Here is a 16,814-nt window from a genome sequence, read left to right on the forward strand (position 1 = left end):
ATTACTTCGATGTTTTAAGATTATAATCTTAATTCCCATGCACTCCTACTGGAAAACGTATCTAGGGCCTCATTCCACCTTGTGGAGGGAGTGGAACATCACAGTATCATGTGTTACCTGGTGGTATTAAAACGATGACCAAAAAAAATAATTCAGGAGAATAAAATTCCACTAGCAGCCAAGTCCGAATATCTTTCTTTACTGAGTCCCTATGTTATTCATCTTATGTCATGACAAGCGCCTCAAGTCGAATTCTGGGTATTTGGTTCTAAAACTGGCTTTGTCATAAGCAAAGCATTTGGCCCTAGACACTCACCTGTAAAGTGATACTCTGACTTCTGAGGCGTGTGGAGAAAACCAAATGGGAGGAAAAGCGAACCTCGAAAAAAATACCGAAGTAGGATACGTGCTACCAGTTTCAACCTTTTCAACTTTCACCGCCCCTTCCCCCCACCCCGACGGCCTCCACGAGGCGGCGCTCACTGCGCAGGCGCGCCCCGGTCTANCTGCTTCCTCGCCGCCTTGAGCCACGCACGGCCCTTCCCCTCCGCCTGGCGGTGGGCGGTTTCCCGAGGAGCCTCGGCAGCCCCAGGTGAGTGTTCCCTCTCCCGCCCGGCGCTCTGCGGACCCCCGACTCCCGGGGCCAGCTCGGCGAGGACTCAGGGCGGACGATGGGAGCCCGCCGCGCATCCTGCAGGAGCCTGCCCTTGCCTGCGCCGACGTCTGAGGTCTGTGGTGTTGTCGCTGACACCTGTGGCTCAGGTGACGGTTCCCCTGCCTGAGGAATCTTGTCCAGCCGAGGACTTTGGGGGGCGCTGGGCCATCCCGTTTCTAGGCCTGTGTCATGAGAGAAGCCTCTGGCCGGAAAGAAAAATCGTCTGATTTTCTTTCTTCGCTTTTTTGAGCCGATTTCTCCCGAATCCATAACACGCGCCCCCGTCCCCAAACTCTAACCCCTGAAAAACCTCGAAAGCCGTGACATGGGGATGCAGCTTCTTTTCTTATATTTTATTAGGTTGGTGTGATATTGTTGAGGATATTCTTTCTTATTTATTCCGGGGCCAGCCGTGCTCTGGGAGGCTTTTGGCCCTTTTTGTTTAGAGTTGATACCTTTCAGGAAAGGCATCCCTCTAAACATTTGTTTCATATAGGATATTATATGGTGACGGAGTTAGAGATAAACGTGGATACTTAAGTGGCTAACAGTGGATAGTCTCAGCCCTGATTTAATAAAAAATAATTTTCTCTTTTAACTGCCAAGTGCCATTTAAAAACATTTTTTTAATGTTTATTTAATTTTGAGAGACAGTGACAGAGTAGGAGTGGGGGAGGAGCAGAGAGAGAGGGACACAAAGAATCCGAAGCAGGTTCCAGCCTCTGAGCTGTCAGCACAGAGCCTGATGTGGGGCTCGAACCCACAAGCCGTGAGATCATGACCTGAGCTGAAGTCGCCTGCTTAACCGACTGAGCCACCCAGGCGCCCCTGCCAAGTGCCATTTTTATATCAGTTACTAAATTCCAGCAGCACAATGTTGCATCTTTCTCTCTTCAAAGCATTCATTTATGTGTTTCTCTTTGAAATCAGACCTTTAGTTACTGCTGGAAACATTCCTAATGTTTTAGAATGTGTGCGATAGATCTTTGCCACAATGATAGAACACCCCGGTGGTGAGAAAGAATCTTGTAAAGTTCAGAGGCCTAAAAGTCTCATTGTACAGCCCTATTATCTTTTCCAAAGGAGCTGATTTTTGTAATCACTAAGTTCTCACACAGAAATAGTGGCAGGACGCTTTATTTTTATTGCTATTAACTTGTGGCCTGAATCATGCCTTAAAAAAGGGCGGGGGTGGTGTGGGGGGAGTACTGATCTATTTCCAACATTCCTAGACTGTGGAAAGCTAAGCTCCTCTGTGGCTTTGGTTACTCGAGAAGCTTTTACATTTTACAGATTCAATAGTAGGCATGTTATACAACAGATTCTGCATCATATTTTTTTATTGGCTTCTTTTTTTAAATTTTATTTATTTATTTACAAATAGTTTATTCTCAAATTAGTTTCCACATAACACCCAGTGCTCATCCCCACAAGTGTCCTCCTCCATGCCCATCCCCCCCTCCCCCCACATCCATCAGTCCTCAGTTTTTGTCAGCATTCAAGAGTCTCTCATGGTTTGCCTCTCTCCCTTTCCCCCACCATTTCCGCCCTTCTTCTCCCCCTTGTTCCTCCGTTAAGTTCCTCCTAATCCTCCTATACGTGCAAACATATGATATTTGTCCTTCTCTGCCTGACTTATTTCACTCAGCATAACACCCTCAAGGTCCATCCATGTTGCTACACATGGCCAGATTTCATTGTTTTTCATTGCCATGTAGTATTCCATGGTATAGATAAACCACATCTTCTTGATCCATTCGTCCGCTGATGGACACTTAGGCTCTTTCCATGTTTTAGCTATTGTGGAGAGTGCTGCTATGAACATTGGGGTAGATGTGCACCTATCTGCATCATATTTTTTGAAACTGGTGTCATGGTTCTGACAAATACTAAGGGTTAGAGGATCTTGTAGAATTTACTGTACTAACATTGTTGAATTTCCCTTTACAACAGTGCTTTGGGTCCTTTTTAACTACTGCCTGGTTAAGAAGATAGTGTATCAAATCTATATGGTCAGTGTCGGTAACATGCTAAATAGATTTTGCTTGTGGTTTTTTATTGCCACAACTTGAATATAGCTTTTAAGTTACATTTTAATTTTTATACTCATTCATTTATTTTTTGTTTTATTCAGGGTAAACTGGGAGAAAGTTTACCAAATACATACATATGTATTATTTTTTCCTGAGCAGTTTTTTTATGGCACTCTTTTGATAACTTTCTCATGTGTCTTGAGTGTTAATCATATGATGATTGTAAAGGTAAGAAAAATGTATACCATGCTGTAATTGGTCATGGGTCACTCATTTATTGTATTTTTTCATAATCATTAGTGACTGTCAATTAGCATTATAGTTGTTCTTATATCTCAGAGATGAACATTCTGAATGTTGCCTAATAGTGTGTTGTCACTTTTAAAGTTACACACACTTGATTTACTGAAATGCCTTTAAGAAAATGTATGATTGACAATCTGTTTTTCTTTTAGGACATCAGTTTTACAGGTAAATATTTTTAACATTGATGTTGAATTTTTAGCCTGTGCTATGCTTGTTTCCTTCTCTTAAGTAAAGAAAAACACCTAGGATAGATCAGATGATGTCCCTTCTACTAAACTTCATGGTTTTAAAGGTTTAATTCTTTTTTTTTTTAAGTTTATTTATTTATTTTTGAGAGAGCACGAGCATGGGACAGGCAGAGAGAGGGAGAGAATCCCAAGCAGGCTCAGTGCTGTCAGTACAGAGCCTGATGCAGGGCCTGAGCCCACAAACTGTGAGAAAAAGAGTTAGATGCTTAACTGACTGAGCCACCTGGTAGCCCTGATTTAATTCTTTCTTTTTTTTGGGGGGGGGGGTCTTCTGTGCAATTCCTTGCAACTGAGTAGGTCCCCTGTAAATATCTCTTGAATGACTGACCTATGCACATTACAGTAAAAACTGCAATTATTAGTGGAGCCCAGTCTAACTTAAAAACAAGTGGATATGGTCTCCTCTTTTTAGGTGTGGAATAGGGAAGTCCCCATACTTGTTGTTTTGGAAGGGAGGAGGAATCTTAGAACTCAGATGTTTGCATCTGTTCCCTATTCTTTTTCTGTCTCTTTGATCGCTTCTTTTCCCTAATCCTGGAGGAGAAAAAGATACTCTAAGTCTCTATGTGGAGATACCACACCCACAGCAAAATTAAGTTTGCTAGAAATTTTGTACTGTTTTTTATTTTTTAAAGTTTTTGACTCTGGGGGCACCTGGGTGACTCAGTTGGTTAAGCGTCTGACTCTTGATCTTAGCTCAGGTCATGATCTCACAGTTCATGGGTTTGAGCTCCAAGTTGGGCCCTGTGCCAATAGTGCGGAGCCTGCTTGAGAGTCTCTCTCTCTCCCTCTCTCTCTGTCTCTCAAAATAAAGAAATAAACTTTAAAAATAAAATAAAAGTTTTGACTGTTACTTGAATTAAAATTTTACGTTGCATCTTACTTAGTTTAAATAAATTGATTGAGTCATCGGCTAAAGTAAATGCACAAGCCATGTAAGAAGAGGTTGTTTCTGATAGGATAATGTAAAGGAAAAGCTTGTGAGATAAGTAGGCATCACCTACGATTATTTTTCTCTTTGATGATGTGTACTCAAGAATCTGAGTTTCTGGACAATGTCATTTTTTAAAATTTTAAAACATTTTTTAAAGTTTATTTATTTTGAGAGAGAGAGCGAGCATGCAGGAGGAGCAGAAGGACAGAGAGAGAGAATCTTAAGCAGGCTCCATACTGTTGGTGCAGAGCGCACAAACTGTGATATCGTGACCTGAGCCCAAACTCAGAGTTGAATGTGTAACTGACTGAGCCACCCAGGTGCCCCATGGACGATCTCATTTTTATAAGTGTTCTATTACTTGAACCAGTAGATAGTCTTTACTGCTCATGGTGGTTAAAATTTGGTCTGTAGGCTTTTCTTCAAATATATTAATTTCTTCAAAAATTGCCAGATATTGGGGTGCCTGGGTGGCAGAGTTGGTTAAGCATCTGACTTTAGCTCAGGTCATGATCTCGTGCGTGGTCTATGGGTCTGAGCCCTCCGTGCTAACGGCGCAGAGCCTGGAACCTGTTTCTTATTCTGTGTCTCCCTCTCTCTCTGCCCCTCCCCTGCTCATGCACACTCTCTCTCTCTCTCTCAAAGATAAATAAACATTAAAAAATAAAAAAAAATTACTAGCTACTGTGCTAGGTAGACCCATCTCTGTACTCCTATAGAGTAGTTTTAGCAATGATAAGGTAATATTCTTGGAAATTTGAGAATCTCATAAATTTGCAGTGTTGACATTCAATTGAGAAGGCTGTCTTAGAGACTACTAGAAGAATAGGAAATTTTATTTTTGTCTCACATTTAGTCAACTAAAGACATTTTTTAAATGTTTATTTGTTTAATTTTTTAAATATTTATTTTTGAGGGGTGCCTGGGTGGCTCAGTCGGTTTAGCGTCTGACTTTGGCTTAGGTCATGATCTAACAGTTTGTGGAATCGAGCCCCGTGTCAGGCTCTATGCTGACAGCTCAGAGCCTGGAGCCTGCTTCGGATTCTGTGTTTCCCTCTCTTTCTGACCCTTCTTTGCTCACACTGTCTCTCTCTCTCTCTCTCAGAAATAAATAAAACATTAAAAAAATAAATATTTATTTTTGAGAGAGAGAAACAGAGCACAAGAGGGGAGGGACAGTGAGGAGATACAGAATCTGAAGCAAGCATCAGGCTCCAAGCTGTCAGCACAGAGCCCTATGTGGAGCTCAAACCCATGAACTGTGAGATCATGACCTGAGCTGAAGTCGGGGGTGCAACCAACTGAGCCTCCCAAGCACCCCTGTTTATTTATATTTGAGAGGGAGAGTGTGCAGGTGGAGGAGGGGCAGAGAGAGAGGGAGGGACAGAGGATCCAAACAGGATTCTGCGCTGTCAGCACAGAGCCTGATGTGGGGCTCGAACTCACAAACCGTGAGATCACGACCTGAGCCAAAGTCAGATGCTCAACCAACTGAGCCACACAGGCACCTCTGATATTATTTTCAGTAAACACATTGTTTCTTTGATAATCAAGAATTTTTCAGGTCATTTTTAATGTGGCCTTGGATTGACTTTTACATCTGTTTGTTAGAAAATGTCAATTCATTGGATGCTAAGGAATTTTATCTGACTAGAAGTATCTATAACACAGAACCTTCACTGAAGGCCTGGAGTGAATTCTAAGAGTTTTGGGACATTGAATCATGGCCCTTAAAAATAAAAAAAGTACGGGAAGGCACCTATATATAAGTAACAACTTGATTTAGATTTTTTTTTAGTAGGGGGACATGAAGAAAGATCTGGAGGGAGTCAGTTAAGGAAAAGACATGAGGCTTGATATGTAGCTGCTCTAGAGCCACTCTTTACTGCCAACACCTGCCCCAGATGTACTCTCCTCACATTTTCCCAGACTGGGTGTCACCGTGGGGCATTTATAGCTTCAGGGCAGGAGCTATCACACAGCTCTGGGCCAGAAGAATTGAGGATCGAGGAATGTGAGAGTGCTGAGGGTCAGGAACTGGACAAAAATAAGAAATCTTAGTAGTTATAACAAAAACCTGGCAGTGTTCATTCACTCAAAGATTGGCTGACTGCCGTGTGCCAGAGCTGGCTCTGGGTACTGGTGATCTGTCAGTACATAGCAGAGCTGTGGTCTCCAGGCCTGGGGCTCTTGTCAAGATGAAATATGAACAGTGGTCATGACTCTGTGGAAACACTCTTTAGATCATTGAACTTCTTATTCTTTTGGACCTCAGATGCTCAAGCTTGAGTCAGTTCATGGCTATATTGCTTCATAACAAATTACTCCAAAACTGAGTCGCTTGAAACAAGAAACTGCTATCTCACAGTTTGTTTCATTAGGCTGTGGGCATGGCTTAGCTGGGTGCTTGTGATTCAGAGTCTTTCCCAGGCTGTAATCAAGGTGTCAGTCACGGCTGCAATCAGCTCAAACAAGACTTAAGTGAGGAAGGATCGGCTTCCAGGCCCCCTACGTTGTTACTGCAGGATTCCGCTCCTCCCTCGCTGTGGCTCTGAGGGCCTCAGCATCTTGCTGGCTGTTGGCCTGGGGTCTCCCTCCGTTCATGGCCACGTGAGGCTCTGTGCAGGACAGCTTAGAGCTGCCAGCAAGAGGTCATGAGCAAGATGGAAGTCACAGTCAGTGCTCAGAAGTGACATTCCATAATTTTTGCTTATTCTGTTTATTAACAAGCTCATGTTCAAGTGAAGGTGATTACACAAGGGTATGGATACCAGGGGGCATCTTAGAGGCTGTCTGTGGTTCTGTGTTGATACAGGACTCTTATTTTGTAGTGTGTATTATTTGTTTCTTCCTGAGCCCTCATCATCTTTCTCCACTTATATTCTGTATCTTACCCTCCAAAGATACTCTAATATATTTAATATATGTTTTTGGATGTGTTTATATTCCTGACAAAAGAGTGTTTTATATAGTATATGTACTTCGAATTTATAAAATGCTATTGTGATCTAGATCTTGTTCTGTGTCTTAAGTTTTTTATCACGCAGCCCTGTACTTTGATGATCTATTCATGTTGCTATTTTTAAATTCTTCTACGTGGTATTCCATAGTATGCATCCACCACATTTTCCTACTCGTTTCTCTAGCAGGGAATAATAGGTTGATTGCCTCCAACTCCTTGATTTCCCAGACAGTTCTGTCAAACATACTAAAACAAGTCTCTGGAATATTTACAGAAGAGTGGGATTTCTGGGTCATAGGATATTTGCATATGTAATTTCTCTACTTATAGCCAGATTGCTCTCCAAAATGACTATACCAGTTTATGTCTACGCATTATATACGAGGGTTTCTTTTTTCCCAAACCTTGACACTACTTAGTATTATTAGATTTACTGTTATGTTTATATAAGTACTGCACGATAACCGATTGCGCCACTGGAGCCAAGCTACTATTTTGTTTTTAATCCAGTGAATGTAAAAGGGGTCTCTGATTGCTTTCATTTGCATTCCATCTGTTAATAGTATCTGTACTTTTAGCCATTTGGATTTTCCCTTCTATGCATGAATTGTCCTTTATTCTCTTTGTTTTTGTATGAAGTCCTTTTGTCTATTATTATAAGGAATTATCAGAATGGATTTTCTTTTTTCCTTTTTTTGAGAGAGAGACAGAGACAGAGAGAGAGACTGAGACAGGGAGAGAGAACTGCATGGAGCAGGAGGAGGAGCAGAGGGAAGGGGAGAGATAATCTTAAACTGGCACCACACACAGCAGAGCCCAACTCAGGGCTCAGATCATGACCTGAGCCAAAATCAAGTCAACTTAACTGACTTGAGCCACCACCCGGTTGCCCCAAGGATAGGTTTTCTGATCTTAAATTATCTTTGCTTTCCTGTGATAAATCTTTTTTTTTTTTTAAGTTTTATTTATTTAAGTAATCTCCCTACCCAACATGGGGCTCAAACTCACCCCAGGATCAAGAGTTGCATGGTCTTCCTGCTGAGCCAGCAGCCAGGAGCGTTCCCCCGCCCTGGGATAATTCTTTTTGATCAGAGATGGTGTGTGTGTGTTTTGAAACATTGTTTTCAATGTTTTGGAATTTTGGATTTCTGTATTTCCTTTTTTTTTTTTTTTTTTAATTTCTGAGAGAGAGAGAGAGGCAGTGTGAGCAGGGGAGGGTCAGAGAGAGGGAGACACAGAATCTGAAACAGGCTCCAGGCTCTGAGCTAGCTGTCAACACAGAGCCCGACACGGGGCTCGAACCCATGAACCGTGAGATCATGACCTGAGCCGAAGTCGGACGCTTAACCGACTGAGCCACCCAGGCGTCCCAGGATTTCTGTATTTCTGTTCAATAAGCAAAATGGGCTTTATATTTTTCTTGCTCAGTTTTGAAATTGAGGTGATCCCAACTACCTAAAAGAGTAGGTTAATTTTTCCCTTGTTTTCTCAGTCAACTTTTATGTGATTAGAATTACTTTCTGTTTAGAAGGTAGGTAAAACCCACCTATAAAAAATCCTCTGGGCCTGAATCTTTTTAAAGGTAGAGGTCTTTCATTAAAACTTCATTTTCTAGGAAATAAACATTTTTAAAGGAGAAAAAAATTCGATTTTCTTTCAACTCGTATCTGTCTAGTTATTTCCTCTTTTTCATTTTGTATTTCATTTATTTTCATGTTCTTTTTTCTTTTCCTTTATCAGTTTTGCCAAGATTTGCTTCTCAAGTTTTTAATGACTCATATTTTGTTTTTTTTTAAGTATTTTCCAGTGTTTCAGGTTTTCTCTTTCTTTTTCTTTCTTTCTTTCTCTCTCTCTCTCTCCCTCCCTCCCTTTCCTTCCTTCCTTTCCTTCCTTCCTTCCCTCCCTCCCTCCCTTCCTTCCTTCCTATCTAGAAATTTTATTTGTAAGGAATCTCCATACCCAGTGAGGGGTTTGAGTGCACATCCTTGAGCTCTAGAGTCCTAGGAGCAGCTCCAGCTCCACGGACTGAGCCAGCCAGGTGCCCCTTTGTTTGTTTTTATTTAAATTTGGCCCTTTATCTTCTCCCTTCTTGTACTTTTTGGTCTGCTCTGTTAGTCTTTATCTAGCTCCTTGAATTGGTGGCTTAGCTCTGTTATGTTTACTTTCTTACGGTGATGGGGTGTGCTCAGTCTCTGCTGTCTTAGCCAACCACCCCTCATCATTTCCTGATGTCCCAACTGCGGGCTGTCCCAATCCTGCCTTTAGGGATGCTCAGCCTGGAAGCTGATTTTCCTAAGAACTCTTTCTTGTTACCATCTAGCCTAATCTGAATGGAAGAGTGGCAGCAAGAGACCACTCACAGACCTGTCCTGTTGACCTCTGTTTTTATCAGCTCCCCTGTCTATCCAGGCCTAGGTTTGTCGTGATGTTTCCATCTGGGACCAGGCTTGCATTGCTGCTCTTCTGACCTGCAGCAGTAAGTGTGGGTAGGGTCAGCAAGGGTGAGCCAGGAGAACAGACCTCAGAAAGGCACAGACAGAAGAATCTAACCTGGCCCTATTTCCCACCAAGCTGCCTTGTACCTTCCCACACAGTGGGACCGAACTCACCATCTGGTATCTCAGTGTTTTTTCAGAATTTTATATTCAGTTCTAGGATCCATCAACCTTCTACAAAGTAACTGTGGCTCTTCTAGGATTGGTTTTCAGGAAGGGGTCTAGTTGCTGTCTTGACTTCTTCATTTGCCCCCTGCTTAGGAATTGAACCTGATACTGAGATTAGAGATGTTTGGGTTTAAAGATCCTAATAAGGGGCACCTGGGTGGCTCAGTCACTTAACATCCGACACTTGATTTCGTCTCAGGTCATGATCTCATGGTTCCTGAGTTTGAGCCCTGCACCGGGCTCTGCACTGACAGTTTGGAGTCTGCTTGGGATTCTCTCTCTCCTTCTCTCTCTGTCCCTCATTCTGTCTCTCTCTCTCTCTCTCTCTCTCTGTCTGTTTCTCAAAAAAAAAAAAAAAACAAAAAAACATTTAAAAAGAAGTCTAGTTGTGCCTGGGTGGCTCAGTCAGTTTACCAACCAACTTCAGCTCAGGGCATGATTTCGCAGTTCATGAGTTCGAGCCCCACATCAGGCTCTGGGCTGATAGCTGGAGCCTGGAGCCTGCTTCCGCTTCTGTGTCTCCCTCTCTTTATGCCCTTTCCCCACTTGGGCTCTCTCTCCTCTCTCTCTCTCAAAAATAAATAAACATTTAAAATTTAAAATAAAAAGTCTATAAAAAAGTAAAGATTTAGTAAATAATACATGAAATGTATTATTCAAGCCTAACTGGGTAGAGGCGCAGCAGTTATGCCTTTATTTAATATTTATTTTTTTATTTTTGAGAGTGCACACACGCGAATGGGGGATGGGCAGAGAGAGAGGGAGACCAAGGGTCCCAAGCAGGCTCTGTGCTGAGAGCAGAAAGCCCTGTGTGGGGCTCGAACTCATGAACTGTGAGCTCATGACCTGAGCTGAAGTGGTTGGTTAACCGACTGAGCCACCCAGGCGCCCCAGCAGTTGTGCCTTTGGCTGGTTAGAGAATGAGAACTGCCAAAGACTGACAGAGGATGGAAGCCTGAGGCTCTTGGTGTGACTTTGGCAACCCTGCTTCTCTGCCGAGGTGACCCCATCTCCCTGTAATCTCTGTCCCAGGGAGCACAGTGCCCTCCCTTTCCCGCTCTGCTATAGATAGCAGTACTGTTTTTTAACTTATCTGCCCACCAGCGTTTCCTGTTAATCTTGCTTTATACAGTCCTCTAATTCGGGGCTGTGTAGATTTGATTACCTTCTCTTGTCTGTTTGGTAGAAAATCTTTCTGGTTCTGTATGTAACACATAGTGTTTGTTAGCTGTTCCTGGTTGGTCTGCCATTACTTTCTTTGCTCTGCACACTAGCTCAACAATCTACAACTAAACTCAAGAATTTTGCTTGGCATGCTTTTTCACAGAAAACCTCATCCCTGAACAGAGAATTTAAATAATAAAGAACATAAGAGCCATAGTGGTCTCTATCAGACTTAAGCTCTGTTGCATCACTTGACCTTAACCATAGACAGGGTGGGGGAGGGAGAGAGGGTCAAAAACTACAATTTTAGGTAGCGCCTCTGGCTAGATTAAGCTAGAGAGGGCCCCACATTGAAGTTGTCTCTGTTCATCTGTGAGACACATCTATTTGAGTATCCCACTGTCAGAAGGAGCCAGAAAAAATGATCTTGTGTCCTTCACACACCTGTCTCTTCTCAGCTTTCCTGTGTTTTCTAGTTCCACAGCCTGGAAACTTCATTCATTTGAACTCTGAGCAGTTCTTTCACTGTGTTTCGAATTTTTTTTTTTTGAAAGCTACTACCGTAACTTCTTGCCCTCTTAAAAGAATGCAGATCTTTCAGACTTTGAACTACACCATGGTCTGTACAGTTAGGAATAGTAATAATTGTCAGCATTAAAGAAGCTGATGTTCATCAAGTGCCTATTTCTGATGCTTTATATCCACATCCATATATCCATATCGTACTAATACAGACTGTGCTTGGTTTTCATGTAGAGATAGTTTCAGGGAAGATGCAGGGAAGGTTGACATCCTATTATTTATCATGTAGTATGCTAGGTATTTTGAATAGTCATTTATTCCTTACAGTGCAAGTCTTGGAAGTAGTTACTATCTCACTTTTAAATATTTAAAAACTGAAGCTTAGAAATGTTAAGGGATTTGACCGAGGTGGCAGAATTACAATTCTAACCAAGATTGTTCTAACTTCAAAACACATGTGCCTTCTGCTGTTCCACACTGCCTTCCAGAACTATCTGACAATGTGCATTTGTTCTGCAGATGTTCAGTAAGACTTGTGTGTCATGCACTGAGGGTACAGTCTCACATCTTTCACATATAAATCCTGCTCTCCAAGTAAAGATAAGACCTATATCAGTAACTGTAATTCAGAGTAGACACGTGTCTTGATATGAAAGGTCCCATTAAAGTGCCAGGGGGCATTAGAAGGTGGAGAGTTTATTTCAAACTGAGAAGTTCAGAGGGTAGACATACTGGGGGAGCTTCCCTCTAAGCTGGGATTTGACACATCAGGGTTTCCCTGTGAGAACTAAGAAAGTTCTCTGAAGAGGTGGAAATGGCATAAGCAAATACAGAGATGGAGAGTGCAGTGTGTGTGATTGCGAGCATCTTGAAGGAGCCCTGGAAAGTATACTCGGAAAATACTCTTTGTATTACAACCTATTTTTAGGAGACCTATAATATGAAAATATTTCTTTCTTGTCTTTTTCCTTTTTTTTTTTTTTTTAGCTTACAGTTGAGCATGAGTCTTCTTATGATTAGTGAGAATGTAAAATTGGCTCGTGAATATGCATTGCTGGGGAACTATGACTCTGCGATGGTCTATTATCAGGGAGTTCTTGACCAGATGAACAAGTATCTGTATTCGGTCAAAGATACATATCTCCAGCAGAAATGGCAACAGGTGAGAACCTTGGCTGCTCCGTGTTTTAATGGTGTGAGTACTCAGAAGAGGAGATGTGGAGATTGTCAGTGCTTTTTGCAGTTAGACATGAAGAGTGTATGCTTTGTTTCATGGGTTTGTTTATAATGTTACTTGAAATTTTATATATTATATTAGTAATAGTCTATATTCACTATCATCAGTATTATGAGTTCTACTCAATTATAGTTGTTGGAATCTAAGAGATGAAAAAAAATTTTTGACATTTTTTTTTTTTACCTTTTACCTGGTAAAATTAGAATGGACTTTATTAAGCTGTTGTTGAAACTGCCTGTGACACCTGAATCTCATGGGTTCTGGACTTTCTCTAGACCGTTACGAAGCAGACTATATTTGAATCCCATTTGAGGAACGTTAGTCACTGAGGACCAATAGAAGTTTACAGGTGGAAAGTGTAGAAGTTATAAGTCCAGTTGAAGGTGGCATTTCTAACATGGTTCAAGTATATCACAAAGGAAAGAAATACGACAGAATTTAAGTCTTTTGAGCTTGTCTTCTAGATCGAATATTTCCCTAAGAGTCTACTAAACTGCTTTTTTGATAGTATTCCATATTTGTACTTAATTTCTTTAAAAGAGAAATATCCTCTTTAAACTTAAACCTTTTCCCCTAAATCTGCCTCTGCATGTCCCTTACATTACCAGAAGAGGGAAATATTTTATTTCATAGAGAGTCTTAAGTTTGTCACTGAAAGAATTTTTTGTTTGAAGGCTGGAGACTTATTTTAAAAGCCTAAGCCTTTTTTATAAACATACTAAATCATTTATTTTTATTTTTTATTTTTTTTAAAGATTTTTTATTTTTACATAATCTCTATACCCAACATGGGGCCCAAACTCATAACCCCGAAATCAAGAGTCACACTGAGCCAGCTTGGCACCCCTCTTTAGTTTTAAAACAAAACATTACCAACTTTTTTCAGTATATTATATATATATTTTTAAAATTGAATCAGGAATGCTTAAAAAAAATCTTGGTTGTGTGTGAATTGGGCCATTTTCATCTGAAGCCATATTTCTCAAACCGTGGGCTGCAGGCCATTTATGAGTTATGAAATTAGTGCATTCTTTTCACAATTTTAAAACTAAATTACATACTATAAAAACCATTCGAGAATCAGCTTAGAAAAGCATTATTTTTATCAAACTTTCTAAAAAGAAAGTTATAGCTAATTTCAGTTTATCATGCAGTTTGAATATGAATCATAATTCAGTAACGTGGTTTAATTATTCAGAATATTTAATTCACTTTGTCTTGCAGTTGAAAACAAAAAATGAGCCATTCTTAAAATTTTGACAGAATATTTGGGTGTGATTTACATGATAGCTGATGTCAAAATAGAGGTTTCTAATGTCTGTAGTAAATGGCCCTAGTTTAATCTTGGCAGTGATTCATCAGTTACAGATATTTAAAGAGTCCTATTCTCCTCTGAAACCAGGTTTGGCAGGAAATAAATGTGGAAGCTAAGCATGTCAAAGATATCATGAAAACACTGGAAAGCTTTAAACTAGACAATACTCCACTGAAAGCTGCCCAACATGAGCTTCCGGCTTCCGAGGGGGAGGTTTGGTCCTTGCCTGTACCTGTTGAACGAAGGTAAGTAGAGGCCTTTTAAGAAACAAATTAGCACAGGAAACTGATACCATTCGTCATATCTAGGAGAACCGGGTGGCAGAGACAGGACCGGGAGAGAGTTTTTTACTGAATGCCCTTTACAGCACTTATACTATGGATCATGTAACTATGACCTATGTCAATAAATTAATCTTAGGTGGAAATAAGCCAAAATATCCTTTTGTGAATGAGCTTACAATAGTGGAGACATTATCTTAGGGAAGGAGCATGGGGTTAGGAACTGAAATATCTGGGCTTTCAGTATATCTTTTCCACTATCTGTAGCTTTGGGAGAAGCATGTATGTAATCTTTTCTAGGCCTCAGATTTTTCTTACGTTAAGTGAGGAAATTAGGCTAAAACAGTGGTTCTCAAACAGGCTATCACAGAATACTGGTGTTCATCAGAATTGCTAAAATGAAAAATGGGCTTTTTAAAAAAATAGTTTATTTTTGGGGCACCTGGGTGGCTTAGTCGGTTAAGCGTCCGACTTTTGCTTAGGTCATGATCTCGCGGTTCGTGGGTTCGAGCCCCGCGTCGGGCTCTGTGCTGACTGCCAGCTCAGAGCCTGGAGCCTGTTTCAGTCTGTGACTCCCTCTCTCTCTGACCGTCCCCTGCTCATGCTGTCTCTCTGTCTCTCTCCTAGAAATAAATAAAAAACATTAAAAAAAAAAGTTTATTTTTTAAAGTTTATTTATTTTGAGAAAAAAGAGAGAGAGAGAATGAATGAATGAATGAATGAATCCCAAGAGGCTCCATGCAGTCAGTGCAGAGCCTGAATCAGGACTTGAGCTCATGAACCATGAGATCATGACCCAAGCTGAAATCAAGAGTTGGATGCTGAACCAATTGAGCCGCCCAGACACCCCTATTTTTTATTTTATTTATTTGTTTATTTTAAATGTTTATATATGTTTGAGAGAGAATGCAAGTGGGGGAGGGGCAGAGAGAGAGGGAGACAGAGGATCCAAAATGGGCTCTGTGCCTAACAGCAGACAGCCCGATGCAGGGCTGGAACTCATGAACGATGAGATTATGGCCTGAGCTGAAGTCAGACGCTTAACTGACTAAGCTACCCAGGTGCCCCTCTATTTTCTATTTTTTTAAAGTTCTGTTTATTTATTTTGAGAGAGCACGTGTGCACAAGAGAGCCCATATGAGTTGGGGAGGGGCAGAGAGAGGGAGAGAGAGAGAATCCCAAGCTGCCTCCACGCTGTCAGCACAGAGCTTGATCTCATGAACTGTGAGGTCATGATCTGAGCCAAAGTCAAGGGTCAGATGCTTAATGGACTGAGCCACCCAGGCACCTTGAAAAATGGGCTTTTTTCTTTTTTTTTAAGATATATTTAATTTTGAGAGAGAGTGCAAGAGGAGAGAGGGGGCAGAGGATCCTAAGGGGGCTCTGTGCTGACACCAGCGAGCCCAGTGCAGGCTCAGACTCATGAACCATGAGATCATGACCTGAGCCAAAGTTGGACACCAATCAGCTGAGCCACCCAGATGCCCCCAAATGGGCTTTTTAATTCACAGAAAGAAAAAAAAAAAGAGATTAAATGTCCTCTATTTTCAGTTTCTCTTTGACATTTTCCCCCCAGGTTCCTATTACCTGGAGCTGGCAAATAGGACTTAAATGAAGGTGGTATTTCTGGAAATGCTCTACACAACCAGTTGTGCTTAGTTTCACTACATATTTTTTTAACTGGCAAGTGTCAAATGGATGTCACTTGTCTGTTTCACTCACATAATAGATTTCCTAGTTTGTATTGTGGGTTTAAATGTGCAAATAGATCCTAGCATTCTGTAAAGAACACTGACTTGCGGGTTCTTTGCCACCTACTCAGTTTGAGAACCTTGCACTAAGACATTGTTCAGGTGTTTTTCAGTTTCACGGTGTCGTTCTAATTCTTTTTTCTTTCTTCCTTCCTTCCCTTCCCTTCCTCCTTCCCTTCCTCCTTCCCTTCCTCCTTCCCTTCCTCCTTCCCTTCCTCCTTCCCTTTCTCCCCTCCCCTCCCCTCCCCTCCCCTCCCTTCTCCATTTCTGAGAGAGAGACAGCATGAACAGAGGAGGGTCAGAGAGAGAGGGAGACACAGAATCCGAAACAGGCTCCAGGCTCTGAGCTAGCCGTCAGCACAGAACCCGACGTGGGGCCCAAACCCATGAACCATGAGATCATGACCTGAGCCGAAATTGGACGCTTAACCGACTGAGCCACCCAGGCGCCCCTCTAATTCTTAATTCTTGATTGTATTTTGTGATAGGTGCTAGATATTGAGTGCCCACCTGTCCTAACCACTATTAGAGGCTACACGTGTCATTTCATTTATTCACAATTAGCCTTTCAAATAAGCCATGTTCTTTTTTTATATATCAAATAAGATAGCTTGAAGTATTGTGAAGTTAAGTAACTTTTCCCTATTACCAAAAGCTAATAATTGGTGGAGCTAGAATCTGAACCCAGATATATTTGATTAGAAAGCTGGAATTCTCTACCATACCAGTTATTCTCAAACTCT

General features: G+C 41.4%; 1 protein-coding gene across 1 annotated transcript in view; it reads left to right on the plus strand.

Annotated features, from left to right (window-relative positions):
- The first annotated feature begins 512 nt into the window (after nucleotides 1-512).
- The window catches only part of KATNA1 (katanin catalytic subunit A1), a 46,935-nt gene continuing 30,633 nt past the window's right edge, over nucleotides 513-16,814 (plus strand). Inside the window, exons 1-3 of the mRNA XM_077775996.1 lie at nucleotides 513-592; nucleotides 12,475-12,649; nucleotides 14,127-14,284. Of these exons, the coding sequence (XP_077632122.1) occupies nucleotides 12,488-12,649; nucleotides 14,127-14,284 (320 nt within the window). The 5' untranslated portion in view covers nucleotides 513-592; nucleotides 12,475-12,487. The remainder of the gene's footprint in view (nucleotides 593-12,474; nucleotides 12,650-14,126; nucleotides 14,285-16,814) is intronic.

Source organism: Crocuta crocuta, unplaced genomic scaffold (genome assembly GCF_008692635.1).
Source record: "Crocuta crocuta isolate KB4526 unplaced genomic scaffold, BGI_CrCroc_1.0 scaffold25, whole genome shotgun sequence".
Taxonomy (NCBI): Eukaryota; Metazoa; Chordata; class Mammalia; order Carnivora; family Hyaenidae; genus Crocuta; species Crocuta crocuta.